Genomic DNA, 26,624 nt, shown 5'->3' on the forward strand with positions numbered 1-26,624 from the left:
GTCCATTGTGGTGAAGGTAGGCATCTTTTCAAAATCAAACTCAAAAAATAAATAAAAGAAAATAAATAAAATAACTAAGTCCAACTTTCTGTGGTTTAGGTTAAGAGATAAAAAGGAGATAAAAAAGTAAAAGGCAGGAAAATGCAAGCAAGCAGGGAGCAGAGAAAAAAGCGTCCGAACAGGCAGAGAGGCGCAGAGAAAGTTGGATTCTCAGTAGGATGCTCGACCATTTTAATTTAGTTTTCATTTGATTGTATTTTATTTAATTTTAATTGTCTTTTTTATATCTCCCATCCTCTTATGATTGTTGTGGACATTAATATTTTGTTTAATGTTGTTAAAAAGTTGAAAACTCAATAAAGTATGACTCATATGAAGCTTGCCAGTAAAAATTATCTGCTGCCATCATGTGGCAAACACTAATAGTTGCATCTCCACTCCTGTTCCCTCTGTGCTGGCATTCCCATGGCAACGGTCTTCTGTTGCCTTGTACAGGTGGGACCTGCCCAAGCAAACAACAGAGCAGAGGAGAAGCTTGAAGGACAGCAGCTAAACATGAGCAACATCTTTTCCAGGTAATTTATTTGTGCTTTGAATTATTTATATAGAGAACATTTGCATGTTTGTCATATTGTGAACGTCAAGGCTTTAGCTGTACAGCCAGGTGTCATTCTGATTGTTTAAATATTTAATGTGATCTAGAAGGGATATCCAGAAGCAGGCTATAGAGCAGATTTTGAAGAATGCTGAGAAAAACCTGGGTGAGCTCTGCACCACCTTGGCCTCCTACACCAGGAAAACAGCCAAGCTCAGGGATAAGGTAGACCTGCTGGTAGCTACTCTCATCGACTTCTCCCATACAGAGGATCCTGAGTTTCAGATTGGCCTCAAGAACCTGGCTGAAGATCTTGCTCTGGTTCAGGATTACAGGCACGCTCAGGTCAGAGGTGTTCTGGATAGTCATGTCAGTCAATCCATATTTTTTTTTCTTTTTGTGAATCAAACTAAGTAATTATTAAAATACATTGTTTTTGCAGGTAGAGAGACTGGAGACAAAAGTTGTCACTCCTTTAAAAGCCTATGGAGACATAATCAAAAATAAAAGGGTGAGTCTAATATTCCTATAACTGACAGACATTAGAGAAAAAGATAGTTTCACCCTACCAAGAAATTGTTTTCTGATTATAAATCACATAAGAATCTTCTACAACATAATAAGACAACGTACAAGAGGTAATGTACAAGTCAGACAGTTTTTATTTCTTTTGAACAGAAAAATGCATGTCATAAAATTATTCATGCCATTTTCATTAGTCAGCGGACAAGCCTTTATTAGCTACTGAATCAACAGCGCACTTCCCATAATTACTTAGCAGCTTTTTGTATATTTCAACTGGTGACTTTAACCATTTATCATTGAGGCTGGGAAGCCTAAATTTTAAGCCCCCACCAGCGATCTTCTACCAGTTTAAGTCAGGACTCTGCTGGGCCACTCCTAAACTGTTAATGTTACCATATATCCCTGTGTTTTGGGTCACTGTGATGCTGAAGTGTCCAAACTTCCTTCCTTCCCTCCAAGTTTCTACAGATTACACTAAGCGTCATGTTCCCATCTGTCCTGTTTGTAAGAATGAGATTTGGCCCAGAGACAACTACCGACAAGGATATATAATGGTTTGTTGAACACAAGAAATCACTGATGGTCTTCTCTGTCCGAAGAAGGTTCACCAGAGGACTGAAAGGAAGAGGTCAGGATTAGAAATTAATTCAAACAATAATAAAGAAACAGGCAGATCAGTTCAGAATCTTGGTTTCCAAGGGTTATTGTCCAAAGAGAACTGGGCTATGTTCCCACTGCAGGCTTTAATGCTCAATTCCGATCTTTTCTGAAATTAAATTTTTTGCAAGGTCATTCCCATTACTTTTAAAATGCTACCTGTATCTGACTCCAGTGTGTACTTTTTGCAGCTCCAAACTGACCAAAAGAACAATATGAAATTATCCTAAACTATCTGCTGCCATCGTGTGGCAAACACTAATAGTTGCATCTTAGCTCCTGCTCCCTCTGGGCCGGCATTCCCATGGCAACAGTCTTCTGTTGCCTTTATGGATTAAAGTGTCCAACAGAAGCCATTTATTGTGTCAGCAGGTGCCGAGGGGGAAATAAAACGAAAGTGAAACCGTGGCAGTGAGTATTTTTACAAAGTTTTGGCTAAACAGAGGTCTGTTTGTTTCAGATGCAGCCAGAACTGGTGGGACAGGGATTTTAACAACTTCGCAGAGTTCATTCACAACTTTAGGAAGTTGAGGACAACTTTTAATATATATCAGTACCTCTCAAATCGACTCCAAAGACACGCCACTCATTACAATAATTTGTATTGCTTTGTAACGGTTGCAGATTATGATGCTGATTTGCAATACAACAGTTTGTGACAAGTTAAAACATCATTGGCATTCCAAAGTCATTCGTTACAGGATTGGACAGAAATTTTGCACTATGTCCCTCATCCAAATGGTTTCTAAATGAGCCGTCTTGAGTAGAAGTTTTCATGAGGTCTAAAATCTCACTGTCCCTCCACTGAGCAGTGCTGTAGCAGGCAGCTGACATCTGTCTTCTTAACTACTTGCTGTTGGTGCAAAGTTGTAACATGTGTCAATTGAAAGTGAGGTCAAAGCCGCATTGAATCCGCCTTGGTGGTTCCCAGTGGAGTCACATTCAAAAAGATGAGATACAAATTGGATTCAGGACTGCATAGGGAAGTGGCTCAAATGTAACTTGAAAAGATCAGATTTGGGCCAGATTTGCCTGCAGTGAGAACAGGGCCTTGGTTTCAGGCATCAGCTGGATCTGGGTTCACAAAATGAACGCAGGTGAGGATGACTGTTGTGTTTTCCAGGAGGTAGATGAGTTTGAGCTGACTTTGTCCAAAAAGGTGTGAGGATGAGATCAGAGGATCAGAGATGAAGAAGCAGAAGTTGGTGTTTGGCTTGGAAGTACAATCAGGAGCACAAAGGAGGAAACAGTAGAATGTTTTAAACAATAGAGGTCAGAGATATGACAATCTGGTAGGAGGAACAAAGAAAAGCAAGTAACTTCACATATGAAGGCTTGGGGGGAAATAACTGGAGCCAGTTTGCCACTGAAGTGTGGAGAAAGAATTGTCAACCCTAAAAGCTGTCTAAAAGAGCCCAGATAAGCTGCAGGTAGAGCTCATAAACCTTAACACCTGACTTCAGCGAGAATAGCAGCACTAACACAGACATGCACTCACACACAGACCTAGAAGTTATGAAGCCACCAACATGCTTGGCCCTGGAGTTGAATGCTTCTTCTTTTGTGAGCAATGTCTTGTGCTTTTTCAATAGTACTGTAAACTGTGGCCCATGGAACTCTCGGAAATCTAGATTTAGCCACAAGAGCTGCAGGTTCTCATTGAGCTCTTTTTGTTGCCCCAAACTGCAGAGAGCAGCTATCTGAACCTCTTAAGATAAGATAAGATAAGATAAGCTTTATTGATCTCACAGTGGAGAAATTCACTTGTCCCATCGGCTCAATAGTCAAAAGTCAGAAGAAGGTGTCAAAGTAGGTAAGTAGAATCAGTTAGATACAGTTATACAGCTATATACAATATACAATTCTGTACACTCCTATGTATAAATATGTTATTGCACATATGTTATTATACAGTTTATACAGGACTAAAGTCAATGGAAACATCTGTCCCAAAATAATGAGCAGGATTAGAATCTTGTAGAACTGCATGGAAGATTTGGAATGGTGAAACCTTGGAATTTTTCACAGACTGACAGTTTACTACGGGTATGAATGATTTACAGTTTTTTTGGATTGCTTACACACTAAAGTTAAAAGTAGTACACTATTAGCAAAACCTTACACTCAAGAAGCAAAACATCAGCCCATATTTGCACAACTATAAGCACATTGTCAACCTCACACTTGTTGCAAAACTCTACACACAGTGATTTGCCAAACACTAAACACACTTAACATACATTGCACACAAAAATCTATTATGAAGTCACTTCCTTGCAATACCAAAGCACTGACTGTCAAATTACCGCACCTTCCAACCAACTGATTCAACACAGTCATCAGGTGTGCAAACACTTGTTTGCTTAATTGTAGACACACCAATCAGGTGTATAAGCACTATAAAAAGCAGCAGGTGAGTTCATTGGTCTTCAAGCACAATGGAAAGACGAGGTAGAGGACGAGGTGGAGGAGAAGGAGGAGCACAAGGACAAGGAGGAGGACGACAAGGAGGAGGAGAAGGACAAGGAGGAAGAGGAGGAAGGGGAGGAAGAGGAATCAACAGAGGAGGAATCAACGGAAGAGGAAGAGATGGAGGCCATGCTGGAGGTAGAGGAAGACAAAGAGGAAGACAAGAACGTGCTCAAAGAGGACCGAATCTGATAAATGAGATCCGCGCAACACTGGTTGACCACGTTGTCAACCACGGCCTGACGCTGAGGGAGGCTGGACTGTGAGTACATCCAAATCTAAGCCGATACACAGTGACAAGTGTGATAAGAACATTTCGACTGGAAAATAGGTAATGTAAAAATATCATCATATCAAAAACATCTGCACAGTTTCAGCAACTGCTTACAGTACTGTATTCTATGCACTATCAGCACTTCTGTTACCTTTTCCTGTGAAATTACTGTACTATTGTCTAGTAGTGTTTTTTTTCTACATAGGATTGAGGGTCAGGAACGACGAGGGGGAAGGCCTCCTATGTTCACAGAACAGCAAGAGAGGAAGATAGTAAACATGGTTTTGGCCAACAATGCTATAACCCTCAATCAGCTCCAAGCTAACATTGTCAATAACCACGTCGGTTTCAACAATATCCATCAGGTCTCAACATCAACACTGGCACGCATCCTAATAAAAAACATATTCAAATGAAGAAAATTTATTGAGTGCCTTTCGAGCGCAATTCCGAAAGGGTGAAACGACTGCGGCATGATTATGCAGAGGTATGTATTCACCTAAGCATTGTGATCTTGCATACTGTCTCATAATCTTTTACTGTACTGTAATATGTATACTAGAGCTACACTGAACACAATTTTGCCTGACACTGTTCTTCAGAGAGTTTTACAAATGGATGGAGAGGAGATCCAGCATGAGTTCATTTACGTAGATGAGGCTGGGTTCAACCTGACGAGAACACGAAGGAGGGGAAGAAACATCATTGGCCACAGGGCTACAGTCAATGTCCCAGGGCAACGTGGGGGTAATATAACACTCTGTGCAGCCATTACACAGAATGGGGTCCTCCACCGCCATGCTCATATGGCCCTTACAACACAGCACTCATACTTACATTCTTGGACCAATTGCACAACATAACAGCAGCAAATCAAATCGATCATATGCAATACATTGTTGTCTGGGACAATGTCTCTTTCCACCGCTCTGCTCTGGTTCAGAACTGGTTTCAGCAACATCTGCATTTCACCGTCCTATATCTTCCACCATACTCTCCATTTCTCAACCCTATAGAAGAGTTTTTCTCGGCATGGCGGTGGAAGGTATATGATCTCCGTCTCCAGGCTGAGGTACCCCTCATCCATGCCATGAAGGAGGCCTGTGACCAGATGGAGGTAGCAGCAATGCAAGGATGGATTCGTCATTCAAGACGTTTCTTTCCAAGGTGTCTTGCTAATGACAACATTGCCTGCGATGTTGATGAAATTCTCTGGCCAGATCCAGCTAGGCGAAGAGAAAATGTCTAGTTTTTGTTTTGTTTTGTTTTGTTTTTTACAGTACAATACGTAAAGTGACATTTTGTTACAGTATTATGAATCTCCATGTCAACATTTTGGGCGTGTTGAGAAATAAACGAGTTTCTTCAGTCTGCAACATTGGTCTTGTGTAGTGTTTGGTGAATTTATATTATATTTGTACTTTGTTAATGGTAGCCAACTCTAATCATAGGGAAGTAGAAGTGCTAAAAGTGTTTTAGGTTTATCACAGCAGAGTGTAACTCATGCAAACAGAGTATAGTAATGTGAAACGTGTGTTTCATATGGTAACAAAGTGTGGTTTTTAAACAGAAGTGTATAGTTTTTACAAGAGTGTTTAATTATGCAAAGGAGTGTTTTGCTAATTGGGTGTGTGGTTGTGCTAATTGTGTGTAGTGTTTTGAAAACACGGGCCCTGTTTTGACAATCGTGCTTAAGCAAACCAAAAAAACTGTAATAACATAGAAATGTGTTATTTTTTATTCAGGCACATTGAACAACCCCGGCTAATTGTAACATCATTTAAATTCAATTCAATTTTATTTATATAGCGCAAAATCATGAAACATGTCATCTCAAGGCACTTTACAAAATCAAGTTCAGTCATATTATACAGATTGGGTCAGATTATACAGATTGGTCAAAAATGTCCTATATAAGGAAACCAGTTGATTGCATCAAAGTCCCGACAAGCAGCATTCACTCCTGGGGAAGCGTAGAGCCACAGGGAGAGTCGTCTGCATTGTACATGGCTTTGCTGCAATCCCTCATACTGAGCAAGCATGAAGCGACAGTGGGAAGAAAAACTCCCCATTAACGGGAAGGAAAACCTCCGGCAGAACCGGGCTCAGTATGAACGGTCATCTGCCTCGACCGACTGGGGCTTAGAGAAGACAGAGCAGAGACACAACAAGAGAGACAAAAAAGCACAGAAGCACACATTGATCTAGTAATCTGTTCTACATTAGATGGAAGTAGCGGGTGAGCTGTCTTCTCTGGATGATGTCACAGTTAACAGAACGCCAGACCAGGTGTACCTACTATAAAGAAAAAGAGAGAGAGCAAAAAGTTAAAAGCTGAAATGACGACAGTCATTTCAATGTAATGCAATGCAAAACTGGAGAACAGTGGAAATCAGTAGAGTGAGAAAAATAGACCCTGATGTCCTCCAGCAGCCTAAGCCTATCACAGCACAACTATAGAGATAGCTCAGGGTATGAGCCACTCTAACTATAAGCTTTGTCAAAAAGGAAAGTTTTAAGATTAGTCTTAAAAGTAGACAGGGTGTCTGCCTCACGGACCAAAACTGGGAGTTGGTTCCACAGGAGAGGAGCCTGATAGCTAAAGGATCTGCCTCCCATTCTACTTTTAGAGACTCTAGGAACCACCAGCAGACCTGCAATCTGAGAGCGAAGTGCTCTGTTAGGAACATACGGGGTAATCAGAGCTCTGATATATGATGGAGCTTGATTATTAAGGGCTTTATACGTTAGAAGGAGAATTTTAAATTCTATTCTTGATTTAACAGGAAGCCAATGAAGGGAAGCTAAAATTGGAGAAATATGATCCCTCTTGTTGATTTTCATCAGAAATTCATCAAATTCCAACTGTATCCTCGTCAGTTATGTTGGATAACTTGAACGCTCCCCCTGGATGAGCATTTAGCCACAGGGACAGTCGCCTGCACAGTGTCATTGACTTTGCAACAATTCCCCATGCCGAGCATGCATGTAGCGACAGTGGAAAGAAAACTTGCAAAGAGAAAGGAAAACCAGGCTCAATCACATGACCTGATGTAGTCTGTCATTAGATAGGAAGTTTTTTTAATCAATTTGAAAATTAAACTGAACCTGACTGCATTTTGTGATAACTAGGATCAACTGGAATGGATGTACTTGCCTTGGAATCTGTCTGTATAAATGAACAGTTTTCACTTAAGATTATTCAGATGTCAGATGAGAAATATTGTGAATCCTCTCAAGATCAAACGTGAGTTCAGAGTAAATAATCATGGATGACCAGGAAGAATAATGGCGATAGTATGTGGACTGATTTTAATGGAGAAAAAAATATCAAATGAAAAGCCGTTGGGTAACGAAGCAGAGATAACGAGACTGGGGGCTCTATGTTTGCTGCACTGTGAAATGGAGGCGAGTTGAGGCTTTTTTTCTCTCTCACCTCGCTTTCTGATTGGCTACACATCACATTCAACAGGCTGTCTGCTCGTTTGTCTTCGGAGGACACCACACACGGTAGAATATCGGGGCAAGACAATCCGAAATGTTGAATATCCCCGATTTGAGGTTGGAACGGTCCTGACGTTCCACCGAGCGGACCTGATCACTCTGATCACACATCACATGGAAGGATATTGTCAATAATCGCCGCCTCTCGGAAGGGGGAGATCGGGGCAAAAATCGGGCTAAAAATCCTGCTCTGTGAACCAGCCTTAAGATAACAATTACAGATGGGATAATTTCTGAAGGTTCTTCTGTTTATTTCTCCATTTCAGTTGATGTCATATTCTGGCAATATCTGCTGTTTAACATCAGCTGAGCATATTCAAATTAATACATTTTGTTTGTCAAAATAATAACTAACAATCTAAATAATGGTGATTGATGGTTCTTACAAGTGGCCACACGCACAAAAAGTAAATGTCTTGCTGCTACTTGAGAGGTGACTGCAGTACAACAAGCATATGAAAAATGAGACAATTTCACAAGTTGTGTTTGACCAGCTGAGCTGCAGTTTCTCTGTGGTGTACAGAGAAAAAGAGCATGAAACTTAAGCAAGTGATTAGATTCCTCGGGTATCTTCCAAAAATTCCTACACAGTGTAGTCAGACAAGAAAAGCTTGTGTTTGACTAAACAGTGCACATGATGCAGGAAACACCCTGACCAGATGTTGTTCTCTCTCCTGTATGAATTCTTTCAGACTGATTTAAAGAAATTCACTGCTGACCTGAACAGAGAACAGAAAGAGTTACAGAAACTGGAGAAAACCCGACTGAGCAACCCTGCAGACCGACAAAAGATTGTATCCTTTCCTCAGAAACTTTTTTATCTAGTGCATAAGCAGACATTAACAGGGTTGTTACTTGTCATCAGCCATGTTAGATCGCTTGGACATTTAAGCTTGGCTAGCCCTGAACTTCCTAAATCTCAGCAAAATCAAAACAGAGGTGACAGTGTTTTGAACAAGTGGCCCCTGTGACTTCACCACTGTTGATTTCAGACCCCTGACAGCTTATTTTAAATCAGATGTCACCAATTTTGGTATTAGGCTAGACAGTGATTTTAAATTAAATTCTGCTTTTATTATTGAAGGTGGCTGGTAAAGGTGAAAACCTTTATGTCCAGGAAACACTTTGAAACAGTAATCCATGTTTTTATTCCGTCCTGCTTAGATTACTGTTGCAGACTCTATGTTCCAGTGAGTCAGGTCATGCTCTCTCGTCTGCAGATGTTCAAAACTTTGCTGCACGTCTTAAAGCTAGGACCAAACACAGAGCACATCACCCCTGTTCTGGCCTCACTCCACTTGCTGCCTGCTTGTTTTAGAGTTAATTTTAAAATTCTTACTTTTGTTTTTAAGTTTTAAATTATCTTGCCCCGTGTTACCTCTCTGAGTTACTTCATCTCTAAGTACCTTCTTGGGTCCTCAGGTTGGCTGAACAGCAGCTCCTGCAGGAACCGAGGTCTAGAGGAAGATCAGAGGGAGCAGGACTTTCCTTACTGCTGCTCTTCAACTGTGGAATAACCTTTCCCTGCATATTAGACAGCCCCCCTCACGGTCTATTTCTAAAAATCGTCTTAAAACCAATTTTTATTCTTTGGATTTTAATACCAATGAGAGTTTGTGACCTTGTTTTTCAATAATTTTTTTGTATTCAGTCTTTTATTGTTTCTCTACCATATTCAAATACTCTTGTTTTTTTTATTTGTTTATAGCTTACAGCTATGTTCAGAACTTTGTTTCAGTTGTGGTTGTTTTAAAGCACTTTAAAGTGTGTGTGTGTGTGTGTGTGTGTGTGTGTGTGTGTGTGTGTGTGTGTGTGTGTGTGTGTGTGTGTGTGTGTGTGTGTGCATATATTATAATAGTGTGATATTATATAGTACAAACATGAGAGATATATTGTTGGCATGCCTGTGCAGATAATTCTCAGTTATCTGGGTCATGGCAACCACAAACAGACTTAAATCTGAGGAAACTGGACTTTTACTTTTACCTTTCGACAACTAGGTGTCTTTGGGAATTCTGGCAACTCACACTTGAGCAACCAGTAGTTGGACTGCTGCTGTTTTTAAGTACATGGAGGCCAGGCACATTCCAAGTCAGATGACCCACCCGTCACTCTCCTGGGTCATTAGGCGCTATTGCTTGGAGTACATTGAGTACTTGGTCACAAGAATCATGATGAGACTGCTTGTGTATTTTCTTTGTAATGAGTTTTAGGACCAAGTTATATATATATTTGGGAGCTGGTACTGTAATCCTCCCCCTTTGATCAATGTTTTTTTTTTTTACTTTGTTTATTTAAAAGGGACCATGCACAATTAAAACATAAATGTTAGCATTTGATGCATAGTAGCAGAGTTAGCCAAAGGCTAATTTGCATCTGCATTTCCTTTGGTAGGGGACAATTCATATGACACAACGTTAATGAACCCGGACTGTCATTGGATTAACGCCCCTGGATTACCCCATACGGACTCTGCCTGCCGGCCTCAACTGCCTGCGGACGCCTCTCATCTCCAGAACCACCTTCCCCGAACAATCCAGCCCGCAATCAGGTTAGTGATCCAGCGTTGCTGTTTTCTCACGTCTGCCCCGCTGGTCACTAACCTGTTCCCTTGTCTCCAGGAGATTGCCGGCCTGTAAGACGCAAGCAGCGCGTCCCGAGAGCCGCACTTCCCCTCTCCTTTAAATAAACAAACCTCGTAACTCCACTGACCTGTTTTCGGGTAGTTTTTGGGTCCGACTCCTGTTCATTACAGCACGTTCTGGCCAAGACATGGGTCCCCCTTCCGACAGTCAGTGGCGTGAGGGAGTAGAGAAATCCATTTCTCAGCTAGAGGCCAGCGTCTCTGAGATTTTAAACCATCTCTGCGGCCAAGTTACTCCTCCGCCCGCACTTCCGCAATTGCCTCCCTCGGCCTCCGCGTCACTTCCGGTGACGTCGTGTCAGCCCGAACCACGTCTCACCCCGCCTGGGCTTTTTAGTGGTGATCCCGAACACTGCCGAGTGTTTCTCACCCAGTGTGAGATTCACTTCGAGCTACAGCCCTCCTCCTTCCCCACCGACCGGTCTAAGGTTGCGTATGTCATCACATTATTGGCCGGAAAGGCCAGACTTTGGGGGGCTTCCGAGTGGCAAAACAACACTCGCATTTGCCACTCGTACTATGAATTCTCCAAGGAGCTAACCAGAGTGTTCAGCCCAGTGCTGCCCTGCAGAGAATCCTCTAGAGGGCTCTTATCCCTGAGACAGGGGGAGAAGTCTGTATCAGAATACATTATAGATTTCCATCTATTATCAGCTGAAAGTCTGTGGAATGAGTATGCACTCATGGACGTGTTTATTCACGGTTTGAATGATCGGATCAAGGATGAGCTGGCCACCCGGGAGTACCCTAAGTCTCTTAAGGAGCTAGAGGAACTAGCAACCCGGGTTGATCTCCGCCTTCTGGAGCGACGGAGAGAGCGCCGCTCAGCTCCCTCTCTCCACCCTCGTTTCCCTGCTACCCCCTCTGTCGCAGCCTCGTCCTCCCCGAGGTTGCCGGACCCGGAGCCCATGCAGCTAGGAAAGGCTGGTTTGACTAAAGAAGAGCACCAGCATAGGCAGCAGCAGGGTCTCTGCCTCTACTGTGGAGGAGCTGGTCATCGTGTCCGATCATGCCCAGTAAAAGACCCAGCTCAGTAGTGGGGGGGGGGAGATCTCTACTGAGCTATACTAAACTCACTGTCTCCCCAGACCGTTACTTCCAGCCACCATAACCACTTCTACTAAATCTCACAGACTCTCCGTATTCATCGACTCTGGGGACGACACTGAGTTCATGGACGAAGGTTTGGCCAGGAGGCTAAACATCCGACTTCACCCAGGCACATCCCCTCGCAGTGTTCTCGCCTTGGACGACCACAAACTAAATCACTCTTGCCTTGTTTCTGAGCCCGTGGAGCTTATTCTGGGAGGTAATCATAGAGAAAGGTTGGTCTTTATTATCATTAATTCTCCACAGGTTCCAGTTATTTTGGGTGCCACTTGGCTCAGAAGGCACAATCCCCAGATTGACTGGCGACAGATTGAGGTGATGGGATGGGCCCCTTCCTGCTCTGAGTCCTGTCTGTTCTCAGCTCCACCACTTCACTCACCTGTGGGTAAGATTGAGGATCTCTACCCAGATTTTTGTCTAAGCTCCCTTCAGAGTATCACGACTTGAGGGAGGTTTTTAACAAAGCAAGGGCTATGAGCCTCCCCCCACACCGACCTTATGATTGCTCTATTGACCTGCTGGCCGGAACTACTCCTCCTAGAGGCCGGCTCTATTCCCTGTCCGCCCCTGAGTCCGAAGCCATGAGCAAGTATATTGCTGAGTCCCTAGGGGCAGGCATTATTCGCCCCTCCTCCTCACCCGCAGGTGCTGGTTTCTTTTTTGTGGGCAAAAAGGATGGCTCTCTCCGCCCGTGTATCGATTATCGAGGTCTCAACGACATAACTGTCAAGAATCGATACCCAATTCCCCTTATGAACTTAGCTTTTGATCAGGTCCAGGCTGCCAAGGTGTTCACCAAACTAGATCTTCGCAATGCCTACCACTTGGTTCGCATTAAGGAGGGCGATGAGTGGAAGACCGCTTTCAACACCCCAACAGGCCATTTCGAATATCTGGTTATGCCATTTGGCCTCACCAACGCTCCTGCCGTTTTCCAGAATCTAGTAAATGAGGTTCTGGGAGATATGATTGGACGTTTTGTGTTCGTTTACCTTGATGACATTCTCATCTAATCCAATAACCTCACTCTACACAAGCAACATGTCCGCTCCGTCCTCCTCCGTCTCCTGCAAAATCAACTATATGTCAAAGCCGAGAAGTGTGAGTTCCACGCCTCCTCCACCTCTTTTCTCAGTTTTACCCTATCCCCGGGTCAAATGGCAATGGACCGACTGGCCCACCCCGGTTGACAGAAAGCAGCTCCAAAGGTTCCTGGGGTTTGCCAATTTCTATAGGCGCTTCATCCGAGGTTACAGTCAGGTGGCCGCTCCGCTTCATGCTCTGACCTCAAGCAAGGTGAAGTTCACATGGAATGAACCAGCTGACAAGGCGTTCCAACGGCTTAAGGAGCTTTTTACTACAGCCCCGATCCTGGTCTCACCCAACCCAGACAAACAATTCATTGTGGAGGTTGATGCCTCCAGCTCTGGAGTCGGGGCGGTTCTCAGTCAGGAGGCCGAAGATGGCCGTACTCACCCTTGTGCCTTCTTTTCCAGAAAGCTGTCTAGCGCTGAACGCAATCACGACGTGGGCAATCAGGAGCTCCTGGCAGTTAAATTGGCACTTGAGGAATGGAGGCACTGGCTTGAGGGCTCCAAGATCCCCTTTCTGGTTTGGACGGACCATCGGAATTTGGAGTACCTGAGGACTGCCAGGAGGCTCAATCCTCGACAGGCCAGGTGGGCTCTGTTTTTTAGTCATTTTAATTTCACTCTTTCCTACAGACCTGGCTCGAAGAATGTGAAGCCAGACGCCCTGTCCAGGATGTTCGAGGCAGAGGAGGAGGACCAAGACCAAGGATTCATTCTGTCTGATTCCGTGAGGTGTGCGGTTACCCGCCTTGACCTGGAGAAGGAGGTCCGACAATCCCTGGAAGGAACCCTGGTCCCCGAAGCCTGTCCCAGGGACGGGCTCTTCGTCCCGGAACCCCTTAGGAGGAGGGTCTTGGAGTTTTGCCACAGTTCCCGCCTTTTCTGCCATCCCGGAATAACCAAGTCCCTTCACGTCGTTCGCTCACAGTTCTGGTGGCCCACCTTGGTCGTCAGGGAGGACGTCAGGGAGTTTGTCTCAGCCTGCCCTCCTTGTAACCAGGCCAAGGTCTCCCGGCGGCCCCCGGCCGGTCTACTCCGACCTCGGCCGGTCTACTCCGACCTCTGCCGGTCCCCTCTCGGCCTTGGTCCAGCCTGTCTATGGACTTTATAACCGGTCTGCCGGTTTCTGATGGCCACTCAGTTATCCTGACCATAGTGGACCGGTTCTCCAAGATGGTTCACCTGGTTCCTCTATGCAAGCTTCCCTCGGCCAAAGAGATGGGTGCAATCTTCACCAGAGAAGTTTTTCGTTTACACGGTCTACCGACTGATATAGTCTCAGACCGGGGGCCGCAGTTTGTTGCTCAATATTGGCGTGAGTTCTGTGCCATGTTGGGTATCTCTGTAAGCCTGTCTTCGGGCTTTCATCCTCAGACCGATGGCCAGTCAGAAAGGCTCAACCAGGAGGTTGAGACCAAACTTCGCCTCCTCTGCCAGTCTGACCCCACTAAGTGGGCCCAGAACCTTCCGTTGGTTGAGCACGCAATAAACTCCTCTCCTTCCTGTTCCACTGGCCTCTCTCCTTTTTACATCGTTTACGGGTTCCAACCACCAGTGTTCTCCGTCAAGGAGAGGGAGTCCAGGGTTCCGTCCGCCCGCCTCTCTGCCTTGAGATGCCAGGGAGCATGGAGAAGGGCTAGAAGAGCCATTCTCTGTTCTTCCCAAGCTCAGGCTCGGGCTGCCAACCGCCGTCGGTTACCGGCTCCACAGTACCAGCTGGGAGACAGGGTTTGGCTCTCTACCAAGGACCTGCCCCTCAAGGTTGAGAGCAAGAAGTTGACGCCCCGATTCATAGGCCCCTTCCCCATCTCTAAGGTGGTAAACCCAATTGCAGTGCGGCTGCACCTACCTCCATCACTGAAGGTCCACCCCACGTTCCACGTCTCCCGGGTTAAGCCAGTTATAACCTCAAGTCTTGCTCCCTCCGCCAGACCCCCACCTCCCACCCGGTTGGTTGATGGCTCCCCCGCATACACGGTGAGACGCATCCTCAGGTCCAGAAGACGGGGCAGGGGCACCCAGTACCTTATCGACTGGGAGGGCTATGGTCCAGAGGAACGTCAGTGGGTTCCCTCCCGACTCATTTTAGACAAGTCCCTCATCAGGGACTTCCACAAGACTCACCCTGACCAGCCCAGGGCGTCTAGAATCCGCCCTTGAGGGAGGGGCTCTGTAATGATTCTGGCACTGGAGCTGATCTATTTCCCCTTTTTACTCACCTGCTCAGTCTCCACCTCTCTGCAATTAACAGTTACTGGCTCCACCTGTCTCCACCTGCACAAAAGCCCCATCAATCTCAGTCTCCAGTGCCAGAACGTCTCTAGCCTTTTGCCGAGCACCTTCAAGCCTGTTAGTTTATTCCTGCCTGTCTGTTGCCGACCTGACCTGTCTTCTGTTTTCCCGAGCCTGCCGAAGCCCTCTCTGGTTCTGTCTGTCTGATACCTGTCTGTCTGGAAACCCTTCCCCCTGGACTGTCTCCCCGTGTGCCGAACCTGGACCGAACCTGAACCCGACCTCGGATATCCCTGCTGCTGGATCTTTGGCCCCAACGTTAATGAACCCGGACTGTCATTGGATTAACGCCCCTGGATTACCCCATACGGACTCTGCCTGCCGGCCTCAACTGCCTGCGGACGCCTCTCATCTCCAGAACCACCTTCCCCGAACAATCCAGCCCGCAATCAGGTTAGTGATCCAGCGTCCAGTTGCCCCGCTGGTCACTAACCTGTTCCCTTGTCTCCAGGAGATTGCCGGCCGGTAAGACGCAAGCAGCGCGTCCCGAGAGCCACACTTCCCCTCTCCTTTAAATAAACAAACCTCGTAACTCCACTGACCTGTTTTCGGGTAGTTTTTGGGTCCGACTCCTGTTCATTACATCAGGGCGTGATCTACAGCTCTCACTGGAGCGGTTCGCAGCCGAGTGCGAAGCGGCCGGGATGAAAATCAGTGCCTCCAAATCCGAGACCATGGTCTTGAACCGGAAAAGGGTAGAGTGCCTTCTCCGGGTTGGGGAGGATGTTCTGCCCCTAGTGGAGGAGTTCAAGTATCTTGGGGTCTTGTTCACGAATGAGGGGAAGATGGAGCGGGAGATCGACAGGCGGATTGGTGCAGCGTCTGCTGTGAAGCGGGTGCTGTACTGATCCGTTGTGGTGAAGAGAGAGCTGAGCCAAAAGGCGAAGCTCTCGATTTACCGGTCGATCTACGTTCCTACCCTCATCTATGGTCACGAGCTTTGGGTCGTGACCGAAAGAACGAGATCCCGGATACAAGCGGCTGAAATGAGTTTTCTCCGTAGTGTGTCTGGGCTCTCCCTTAGAGATAGGGTGAGGAGCTCAGTCATCCAGGGAGGACTGAGAGTAGAGCCGCTGCTCCTCCACAACGAGAGGAGCCAGTTGAGGTGGCTCGGGCATCTGGTCAGGATGCCTCCTGGACACCTCCCTGGAGAGGTGTTCCGGGCACGTCCCACCGGGAGGAGGCCCAGGGGAAGACCCAGGACACGCTGGAGGGCCTATGTCTCCTGGCTGGCCAGGGAACGCCTTGGGATTCCTCTGGAGGAGCTGGCCCAAGTGGCTGGGGAGAGGGACGTCTGGGCCTCCCTACTGAAGCTGCTACGCCGGCGACCCGACCCCGGATAAGCGGAAGAAGACGGAAGGACGGAGCTATATTTAAAGTGTTTGATCACCCAGACCAGTGATCAGAATGTGACCCTTTCAGACCTGTTTAAAAAAATGTGATTGATTTGTGTGCTGGATGATTTTGTTATCCTAGTTGGACCTTTTCTGAATTGTGTCGGTTATGTTTTTAAGCATTCTTTTTGTCTTATCTTCCCAGTTTTGGTCAAAGTCGCCTAAAAAGATGACTTCTTTATTGTTGACTTCCTTCCGGATGAGATTAAGCTGATTAAAAAAATTGTAATTTGCAGTCTATAAAGACTTATAATTATAAAGGACATTTGTGGGGACAGAATCACTTGTAAAGCAACATATTCAAGACTGCCATTTTAAAACAGTCTGCGGGAAATCACCGATGGTCTGGCCGAGTAAATGCTGCACCAGTGGGGTTTCCCACTGCAGCCTCCCCAGAGTTCTGGACCTCTCGAAAAGCCTGAAGACAGATTCAAAATTGGCCCCTAACCTTGATAAATTGACTGCACAGTTGAAGTTTGGAGGTGTACTTTCACGCTAAAACATTTTAAAACTACTCTTTGTGATAAATTAAGGGTATAACATTGAAAGGTTTGTAAAATCATCTTCTGATTGCTCCTTACTCCTCCAGACAGCAGACTGTTTAACCTTGCAGCTCCTTAAGCAAAGCCCCAGGTTTGTTGAAAAGTCCTACCCTCTGACCAGGATGTTCTTCCTGTGAAAGTAAAGCCTGGGGAAAGTGAAATCCCCTATATGTAAACGCACAGTGGACGTTTGAGGTCTAATGGAATAGGCCTTCATGATTATGTCTTTTGCAATGACTCTGGCTCCGCTTAAGGACGAGCAGCAGTGCCTAGTGAGCAAACTAACTCTATATCGCCTAGTGAGGGTAAGCAAAATAAACAACCATAAAAGTTTAAGGCTGAAGCCTCAAGAAATTTGAGAAAATGCAGGCATCAGTGGACTGCCCACTCAGCATGGTGCCACTGCTAGGAATCCAGGCTCTCTTCCTTCATCAAGCTATCTTCCGTGGACCATGAAGGGGTCTTCCCGGCGGCTTGGTCACTGTAGAGACCAAACCACCGGGATCCGAATGGAATCCGGTGACCCATGAACATGTGTTTATGCTGGAAACGGAGCAAAGTCTGCAGTCTGTATTCTGTGGAATCAGATGTCAGAGTACGAAACCAGCCTTTTCAGAAACCAGCTTTTGTCATTTTTCTGTTTTGCAGTAAAGCTGAGCCAACATGGCATGAAGCAGTTTCCCGCGGCTGGACAGTGCCTAAAACACTGCAGTCTCTACAGCACCAAACACAACCGCTATGTGGGCTCATGTTCGCTAGACAATACCTAACAGACCGAAAGTTATTTAATAAACATTGAATAACTTAAAACATGCGTAATGGCATACCACTGGTCCTCAGGATCCACTGCCCTGCATGTTGTTGTAGGTGTATCCGTGCTTCCACACAGCTGGGTGATTAACAGGCCTCTGCAGCCCTTGATGGCTACTGAGGAGGTAATGCAACCATTTGATTCTGGTTTGGCTGGACAGAGACACGTCTAAAACATGGGTCCTGAGGACCAGGTTTAAATTTTTTTAATTGAATTGAAAAATTGTCCCCAAGGGGCAATTCATTTGCCACAGAGCCCACAAAATTATCACACAACGAGCACTCACCCAAAATCCTCTGTAATACACCTTTAACCCACAATCATAAGTCAGTTGTTGTTTGCATCCCTTGTTTTAACCGATTTAAGCATGTTTGTGGTTATATTGTTTGTACAACAAAAGGTTATTTTATAACATGACTTAGCTCTATTTTTCTTTTGTTGGGGTGGCAATGGGAATTTAGATTACTTCAACTGATTTTCTAGGATTACTTGCTTCCAGATGGGACTGGGATGTCTTGCTGCACATCAGCATGCTGCAGTCTGTGAGACAAACAAAACACAAAAAATGTGATTTTACATTAATCTATTTTTAGACATTCATTGATGGCGGGTGTCCTGTGACCTTTAGTTATGTCCCTCATCCAACACATCTGAATCTGATGGTTGAATTACCTCCTCAGCACACAGTCAGGTTCTGCAGAATTCTGCTAATAATCTGATCATTTTATTGAGACGTTGAAACAGACACAAATGTGTCCGGACTCTGACCCTCGCAGGCCGGAGTTTGAGAATCCTAATTTAGAAGTAATATAGAGAAAGACTATTAAACACTCTGACTTGCCTTGGTCACAGCTGATGAGGTTGCTGTGACCCAGAAATTGTAATAATGAAGATCCAGATTTTGGTAATTTTTGTTTTTGTTTTGTATATATGTACACAAAAAGACAAGCTACTGAGATATTGTGAACAATTGAGAATATAACTTAATTTTTTTCTTGACATTCTTCACATCTTTCAGTCTCAGGTAAGAAACATTTTAAGGCAAGACATTTTTCAGGAAGCTAGCAGACAGCAATATGATTTCATATTCATTTTGCAGGCAGAGGTGAATGCTCAGAAGGCTTCCGCAAACGCCCAGCGAAGCATCAAACAAATAGAAGAGACCATCACAGATTTCCAGAGGCAAAAACTGGAGGATGTTAAAGTCTGTTTTCCACATGGATCACACATCTCTCAGCAGATACTCAATCCTTATTTGACTTCTAGTCATGTTACTCTGATCTTTTTTCTCTTGACAGAAAGTCTTCAGAGAATTTATCACAGTTGAAATGCTTTTTCATACTAAAGCACTGGAGGTCTTCTCCCAGACTTACGGGAACATGGAGGTCATGGATGCAGAAAAGGACATGGAGGTCTACCTCTAAGTTATAATTGTTAGAATAATAAGTGATCAATGGTGAGACGGTGAAAGACTGTTCACAATATTTGACAACACATCCTCTTAAATATTTCAGATCACCAGACACAGTAAACCAGAGACAGAAACCTAATTTTAAATTAATTAATCTATTAAGAAAAAACGCTATCCAAACCAACCTGACCCTTTATGAAACAGTAATCCCCACCCCCCAAAAAATAAAAATCATCACCAAATATTTTAAGATGATATCTTTGGCCAAGGTAGAGGTCAATAAAAGACTTTGGCTCAGGTATTAACAAAACCAGCTCAGGGAAAAACTGACCTGACAAACAATACGTCAGGTAAACTTAAATAGTGGCTGATCAAACACATGGGGGAAGTACCACCTAACAAATAACTACCGCACTAGCAAACAAGCACTGGCTAAAATAGTCCTTCACTTGCAAGGACCACAAAACAAAGGGGTCGAAAGGATGGATGTACGGCAAGTGAGGATTTGGTCATGTGGGGAGTCTTGGTTAAAGGCTTGGGAGGATAAGACTCAGTGTGGGGGTGCAGTCTTCTGGAAATGGCTTTCCTGGGCTCACTTAGGACCCCCCCAGATGGAACCTGCAAGTGGATTCACACAAAAGCTGATAGCAGCAGCTATGTGTGCCTCCTCCTGCACTGCCATGTTTATTTTGGTTTGGTTGTGGGCTTGGCAGCTCTTGCTTTTGTCACAGATGTGTGTTCCGCCTTAAACCGTATTGGCTGTACTGCTGAGCCAATGCTTTCATCTGTTGTAGCCTCTTTCTCATCTGTATAACATAACCCAGCATACACTCACAAACACACACACACACACACACACAAACACACACACACACACACACACACACACACACACACACACACACACACACACACACACACACACACACACACACACACTTTGTGACCAACCACCCCCTTCCGATCAACACACATACAAACACACATAAGTTCTGGTCTTTAGCACAATAACTATATGTTGTTAGTAGAAATGAAATTGCTCCCAGTAGTTGAACCAGACCAACTTTAACTGATCCTTTCCCATAAGGCATTTTTCAAAAATACTTATTATGATAGTTTAAGACAAATATAAGGTTACATTTTCAGTAATGTATAATTATCCTGATGTGAGGAATATGTAGACTAACTACTTTTGTTTTCAAGAGCTTTTAAAATAGTCTTTATAAAGTTCAGCTGAGATATTGGTATTCACTCAGGTTACCTCTGTTTAGTATTAACATTCATTTAATGATCTGAAACATTTAAGTAGGGCAAAATACAAATACAAGTGAATTCTCCAAGGGTATAAATACTTTTCACAGTACTGTAGATTATTTTCTTACAATTAAACTTCATCATTGAAACATTTGTTGGGTCTCATCCTATCACAGCTCTTCACTGGTAGAATAAGGATGCTAGACTCCCACACTTGGCCTCTGGGCAGCCCTGTCAGCAGCCACTCATCTCCTCTAACGAACCATTTCTCCAGCCCTCCTCTGACCTCATGGAGAGGCCAAGCCCTCAGTTTGTTGGAATCTTCTAACACAGGTCAAGGCCAAAGGGAATGGCACAGTTCACATGACAAATTAGCTAACAAGGTGAGTCTATCATTGTACTGAGCAGAGGTGGGTAATCCAGTTTCAGAAAGTAACAAACCTGTACAAAGATTAGTGCCAACCATTTGCATTTCCAGCACCACATTATACATAGAGACTGCATCCTAAAGGTTCTAATTATGGCTTCTAGCTCTTGTTCATCGACCTTTCATGAGGCAAATGCTAAGAAGTACATTGTGGGGAGGATAGGAGCTTTGGACTGTTGTGCCGATTTTGGACAGCCTTTAACTCATATGTCATCATGCAACAAAAATGCACATTGATTACTCTAGTCAAATCCGGGCCTACAGCAATATAAAGTGCTTGCTCTCTTCTCTCCAGACACTTCTGTTAATTTTTGTTTGGTAGACTGTGCTTATATATTACGTCAGGCAAAGGATTGTGGGAATCCTTTTAGCTACTTAGCGTTGGTAAGGAACATCACACGTTCCTATGCTAAAGGAACTATGAAAGGAAGCATACAGACTCCTTCTCCTACCTCCTTCTTTAGTAACTGCACTATTCAGACAGCACTTATCATGGTGACTTCTGACGCACTTCTGCTTTGGCTGAAGAGTCCTTACCAATTAGACCCTTTTGGATGCAGCCAGGGACTGATGTTTAGAACAGTACTCTCTGACTCCAGTCCTCAAGGGTCAGTGTCCTGCAACTTTTAAATGTGTCTCTACTTCAACACACCTGACTCTAATATGAGCTCATTAGCAGAGCTTGACTGCATGCTAGTGAGGTAGTTTAGCCATTTGACTCAGGTGTGTAGGGCAAGGGACACATTTAAAAGTTTCAGGATCCCAGCCTGAGGATTTGGTTTCAAGACCACTGGTTTAAAATCATATCCTTAAATGAGCAGGATTGAGGGAAAACTACACATGTTTTGTACTTTCTGAATCCAGATTTACCCACCTTCGGTCTTGATTATCATCATGACAAAAAAGGAACACATGCTGTTTTGAAATTATTTTCAAATTGTTCCTTGTCAATTTAAACTCCAAATACTAACTATTTTACCACAGTTTCACAGTAATTTACGACACCAAGGAGGCATGGACGGGGAGCTAGAACAGGAGGAGGCTACAAAGGATGAAGAAGAGGAGTCTGAAACAGAGATGGAGCAGGATGAGCACATTAGGCAGTCCTTTGCTGCTCAGTATGCTCAGACAACCAGAAAGCATAATTAGCAGAAACCCTAACCCACAACTCTGGTAGACAGCACTCAACTCAGTTTTGCTCCCCTCATGTAAAGTGATCATAACACAAGTGTACTGATCACTTACAAATACCATGATGTGAGCTACAATGGGAAGAGCAAGTATTTGATACACTGCCAATTTTGCTGGTTTTCCCAGTTGCAAAGCATGTAGAAGTCTTTAATTGTTATCGTAGGTATGCTTCAACTGTGAGTGACGGAATCTAAAACAAAAATCCAGAAAAATCACATTGTCATTATTTGCATTTTATAACATGGCGTAAGTGTTTAAATTGGGCCAAAAACTTTTGGTTGCAATTACAGATATCAGGTGTTTTCTGTAGTTATTGATGAGGTTTGCACACAATGCAGCAGGGATTATGGACCACTCCTCCATACAAATCTTCTCCAGATCCTTCAGGCTTTGGGCAATGTGGACTTTTAGTTCCCTCCAAAGATTTTGTATTGGGTTAAGGTCTGGAGACTGGCAAGGCCACTCCAGGACCTTGATGTTCTTCTTACAGAGCCACTCCTTAAGCTTTTCACACAGCAGGGACAATGAAGATGAGTCGTGCCTGGGTCTTCCAGCATGATAAGGGCCCCAAACACACAGCCAGGGCAACTGATGGGCCTTTCAGACAGGATGTGACACATGCATCTATGTACTTTGAAACCCATTAGTTTTAATGGCATGCACCACACAAGGGGACAAAAGCACTGTGTCACACAGAGTGCAAGCGCAACACACCAGTTTGCGAGCTCCACGCACGCCGCAAACAAAGTTTAATTATGTTCAACTTTGACCAACAGAAACTGGGCCATCTAACCGTCAGTCAGAAAGACCAGGAAACAAAATGGGGAAGAACTGTTTGAGATTGTATCGCTGTGGAAACAGAGCTCTTTAACAAGTCTCAACTCCCCAAACTAATCTCTAGACCTGAACATTTTCTGCACCCACACCCTCTTCTTCCTTGCTGCTTTATTTTTCCTAACTCGCAAGGTCAGGACTAGCGCTAGCTCTGTGCAACTTTCTATCTGCACAGAACAGATAGAAAGTTGCTGCGGACAAGAAGACAAATGACCCAGCATCCCAGGCACCACAGAGCCAGCCCAGCGCTGCTCTGAACCGCGTGGTAAGCGCAGCACATGCCGCGTCATGGAGGAAGGAGGTTGTTGGCTAAGAACTCCAAATACATGGCCCCATCCATGCTCCCCTCAATACGGTTCAGTTGTCCTTTCCCCTTTTCAGAAAAGCATCTCCAAAATATGATGTTTCTATATCGATGCTTCATGGTTGGGATGGTGTTCTTTGATTGTACTTCCTCCAAATATGGCGAGGGGGGTTTAGACCAACAAGCTCTATTTGTCTCATCAGACCACATGACCTTCTGGCATTCGTCCTAGGGATCATCCAGAGGGTCATTAGCAAATTCCAAATTGACTCGAACAGGGGGACCTTGCATGCACTGCAGGATTTTAATCCATGGCGGCGTAGTGTGTTACTAATGGTCTTCTTTGAGACTGTGGTCCCAGCTCTCTTTAGGTCATTGACCAGGTCCGGCTGTGGAGTTCTGGGCTGATCCTTCACCTTCCTCATGATCATTGATGTGCTATGATATGAGATCTTGCATGCAGCTCCAGACAGAGGGAGAATGACCATCATCTTAAATTCCTTCCATTTTCCTATAATTGCACCAACTGTTGTTGCCTTCTCACCAGGCTGCTTGCCTAATATCATTTAGCCCATCCCAGCCTTGTGCAGGTCTACTTGTCTATCCCTGGGCCCCGTTTTAGAAAGCTGGTTTAGTGGATTTTTAGAGTAATATCTGAGGTAAATTTCTGCTTTTCCATTTCAGAAAGCTCAGAAGCCTTTACCTTGAGTCAAATTATGACAACAAATTACTCCATGAAACAACCCTGCTACTGAGCCGAGTTGTTTGGGCTAACTCTGAGATTTTCCTACTGATGCTCTCAGTTCTGAACAATTTCTTTGTGTTGCTCTTCATTTGTTATCCCACTAGCAGCTTTTTAATAACATCGGTGATGCAGAAAATCTTCCTGAGGCAACTGTTAGGAAAATTAACCACTTAACTGCGTGTTTGTTTATTCTGGAATTTAAGGACAAATATTGGCATTAATAATTCACAGAGAAAGAATTCAAAGTTAATCAAAATATACTGAATAGTACAAAACATGTATCGATACATGGATCTTCCTTGCTTCCACTAACAGCTGGGGCCTTGAGCAAAGAAGATTCTGACTAATCTCTTACACAATGTTATATTGAATTTCTTTGGAATTATCTATGCCCTGAATGTGGGACGTGTGCAGCACGGGAGCCTGCCCACATCCTGTAACGTTGGTCTCCCCCTCGTCTCTGGTCAGTCTCATCCCATCTAGTCTTTGTCTGCTTCTTTCTTCAAGATTTACACCATCTTTCCCTGATAGCTATCCTAACCTTCATGAAAACAGTGTCTGTAGTAACAACATTCCTTAAAACTCCCATTTTACTGATTTAACTTCCACCATGTCATGAATGAACAATTTGTGCTCCTACAAAAACATAACTTTTTCAACACAACTGCGGGTCTCGCTGTCATGAATGTTACTGTTGCACTCAGTAATAGTAGAGTTTAAAGGTGTTCCATAGTCTAAGAACCAAATAATAAAAGAACTACACAGAATGAAAGCAATTATTTATTCCGTTTGAAATTTAGAGCCTTCGAGCTCTTTTTTCCATAAATATATTTTAGTTTCCATTCATATATGCCCCCCAACACCCTTAGGGCTATGGCACATTTCTTTGCTTAAATAATGCTACCTTTACTTCGACTTAAAATACAAATATAGCCTTTATGGTTAATATAAAGTGAGGTTGACACAAATTATACACCCACAAGAAAATCAGAGTCATCTCATTTTTAGAAGGATGGATGAAGCCAAATTCTAGCAAAAAGTTGAATGAACAGTTATTTCAGTAACTCACACCATCCCATCATTAATTGCCCATGTTGATTATAGCCAATTAATGCTTTAGTTGGTTGCCATGGGGAATCGCATTATTATTACGTTCCATTGATGAAGCCTTCTTTCATGCTCAGGCTCGCACTTAACTCAGAGTTGATTGGACGCTGAGTTTAGTTACCTGATTGATATCACCTGTTCTGAAACCAAAAAAGCCAAGTATGACAGAGTGAGGTAGATCTATTAAGAGTAGCTGCTTTCCACTCAGGATAGATTGGCCATTCTTTCTGAAACACAGCTCAAATGTCCCCACACAGCTCTCTGGTCTTGGAGAGGTTGGGGTTTGTTTGAATAAATGTGTGGACAGGTGTTGTTAAGAAAATATCTTAGTCAAGCATAGTGGTGTTTGTCTCTTCCTGCTCCAGCGTAAGATAAACACGGAGTTCTATTCTCCCCCGGGGTGGTCAGAAGGAGAGGGGGTCAGTCCTCTCCCCCTGAGCGATCAGGAGGAGTTTTAAAGTTGATAAAAAGAGTCTTTGTCCAAAACTTACTTCAGACAGACTTTTCAACCGCGCGGTGAAATCATCTTGATTGGTAATGTAAACTCTGTCTCCATATTTAATTTCCATGAATTAAATATGCATTTAAACTGTTCTACCTCTTGATTAATGTTTTCTCACTTGCGGCCAAATCCGGAACTGGGGTAAATTGGGTTTTCAATAGACATGTAACAGCAGGCCGGTAAACCCAATCCTTAACAGTGTCTTTCATACAAAAAACGAGTTCAAACAGGTGTAGTTAATACAGGTAATGAGTGGAGAACAGGAGGCTTCTTAAAGAAGAATTAACAGGCCCATGAGTAGTGATGGGTCCGGCAACACCGATGCGTCGGCGCATGTGTCGGTCTCATAGAGCGAAACCCGTGTCGATGTGTGTATTGCTATGGAAAAGTCACGTGATCGATACAGCACCTGTTTCGAACTGACTGACGCGCCAAACTGTTTCTGTTCCCTCTAAGCTGCACGCGTGTGCATTTGCGCACAGCAAAGATATGCTGCGCAGTAAATAAAATCCAAGTTGAACTGTAAACAAAGTAACGGTTAATAATGGTTAATTTTTAACCATTTTGCAACTCTGGTGTGATGGTGTACCACAGTCTCGCTCTGTGAGCGCAAGGTGCTGATCGGAGCGCACCACTGATGGATGGGTTGGACAGACGCCTTTACGGTTGGGCGGGTTGCGCTGTGCGTCTTTGTTCTGAGCGTCGTTTCAGAAAAAACGGCTGATCTACACTGAGTAGAAAGCTGCTACTCTGAGTAGTTCTTCCTCCCTTTGTCATTCTCAGCATTTCCGATTTCAGAACAGATGATATCAGTCAGGTAACTAAACACAGCGCCCGATCAACCATTGAACGTGAGCATGAGCATGAAAAAAAAAGGACATGGCAGCAAAACGTTTGTAAAAAATAAAAATAAAAAGCCAGTCCACAAGCATAATCAAATA

General features: G+C 44.2%; 2 protein-coding genes and 1 long non-coding RNA gene across 4 annotated transcripts in view; 2 read left to right on the forward strand and 1 right to left on the reverse strand.

The window, feature by feature from the left end:
- Positions 1-512: 512 nt before the first annotated feature.
- Positions 513-25,648, forward strand: LOC105918017 (CBY1-interacting BAR domain-containing protein 2). The gene is made up of 10 exons (XM_036125245.1): positions 513-575; positions 703-761; positions 864-940; positions 1,038-1,106; positions 8,717-8,818; positions 18,927-18,932; positions 19,008-19,112; positions 19,207-19,320; positions 20,750-20,956; positions 21,985-25,648. Exons 1-10 carry the CDS (start codon positions 556-558, stop codon positions 22,147-22,149), a joined length of 924 nt encoding a protein of 307 aa, XP_035981138.1. The 5' UTR covers positions 513-555; the 3' UTR covers positions 22,150-25,648.
- Positions 1,240-26,624, reverse strand: part of arhgef4 (Rho guanine nucleotide exchange factor (GEF) 4) — a 155,513-nt gene continuing 130,128 nt past the window's right edge. For both annotated transcript variants that reach the window (XM_036125239.1, XM_036125235.1), the window contains one exon: positions 1,240-1,735. Coding sequence is in view for 1 of the 2 variants with exons in the window: in XM_036125235.1 (XP_035981128.1) it covers positions 1,725-1,735 (11 nt within the window). In the remaining variant the exon portion in view is untranslated. The remainder of the gene's footprint in view (positions 1,736-26,624) is intronic.
- Positions 4,295-6,287, forward strand: LOC118556834. Its single transcript, XR_004927413.1, has 3 exons — positions 4,295-4,508; positions 4,726-5,007; positions 5,123-6,287. It is a non-coding gene; the product is annotated as an uncharacterized LOC118556834 (long non-coding RNA).

This window comes from Fundulus heteroclitus, chromosome 21 (assembly GCF_011125445.2).
Source record: "Fundulus heteroclitus isolate FHET01 chromosome 21, MU-UCD_Fhet_4.1, whole genome shotgun sequence".
Taxonomy (NCBI): Eukaryota; Metazoa; Chordata; class Actinopteri; order Cyprinodontiformes; family Fundulidae; genus Fundulus; species Fundulus heteroclitus.

What these genes read in the sequence shown, in the direction of transcription:
- LOC105918017 (XM_036125245.1), top strand. Translation starts at nt 556, where the DNA reads ATGAGCAACATCTTTTCCAG. An exon ending in ACATAATCAAAAATAAAAGG is followed by an intron (nt 1,107 to 8,716) that starts GTGAGTCTAATA and finishes GAATTCTTTCAG; the next exon opens with ACTGATTTAAAGAAATTCAC. An exon ending in AAAAACTGGAGGATGTTAAA is followed by an intron (nt 19,113 to 19,206) that starts GTCTGTTTTCCA and finishes TTCTCTTGACAG; the next exon opens with AAAGTCTTCAGAGAATTTAT.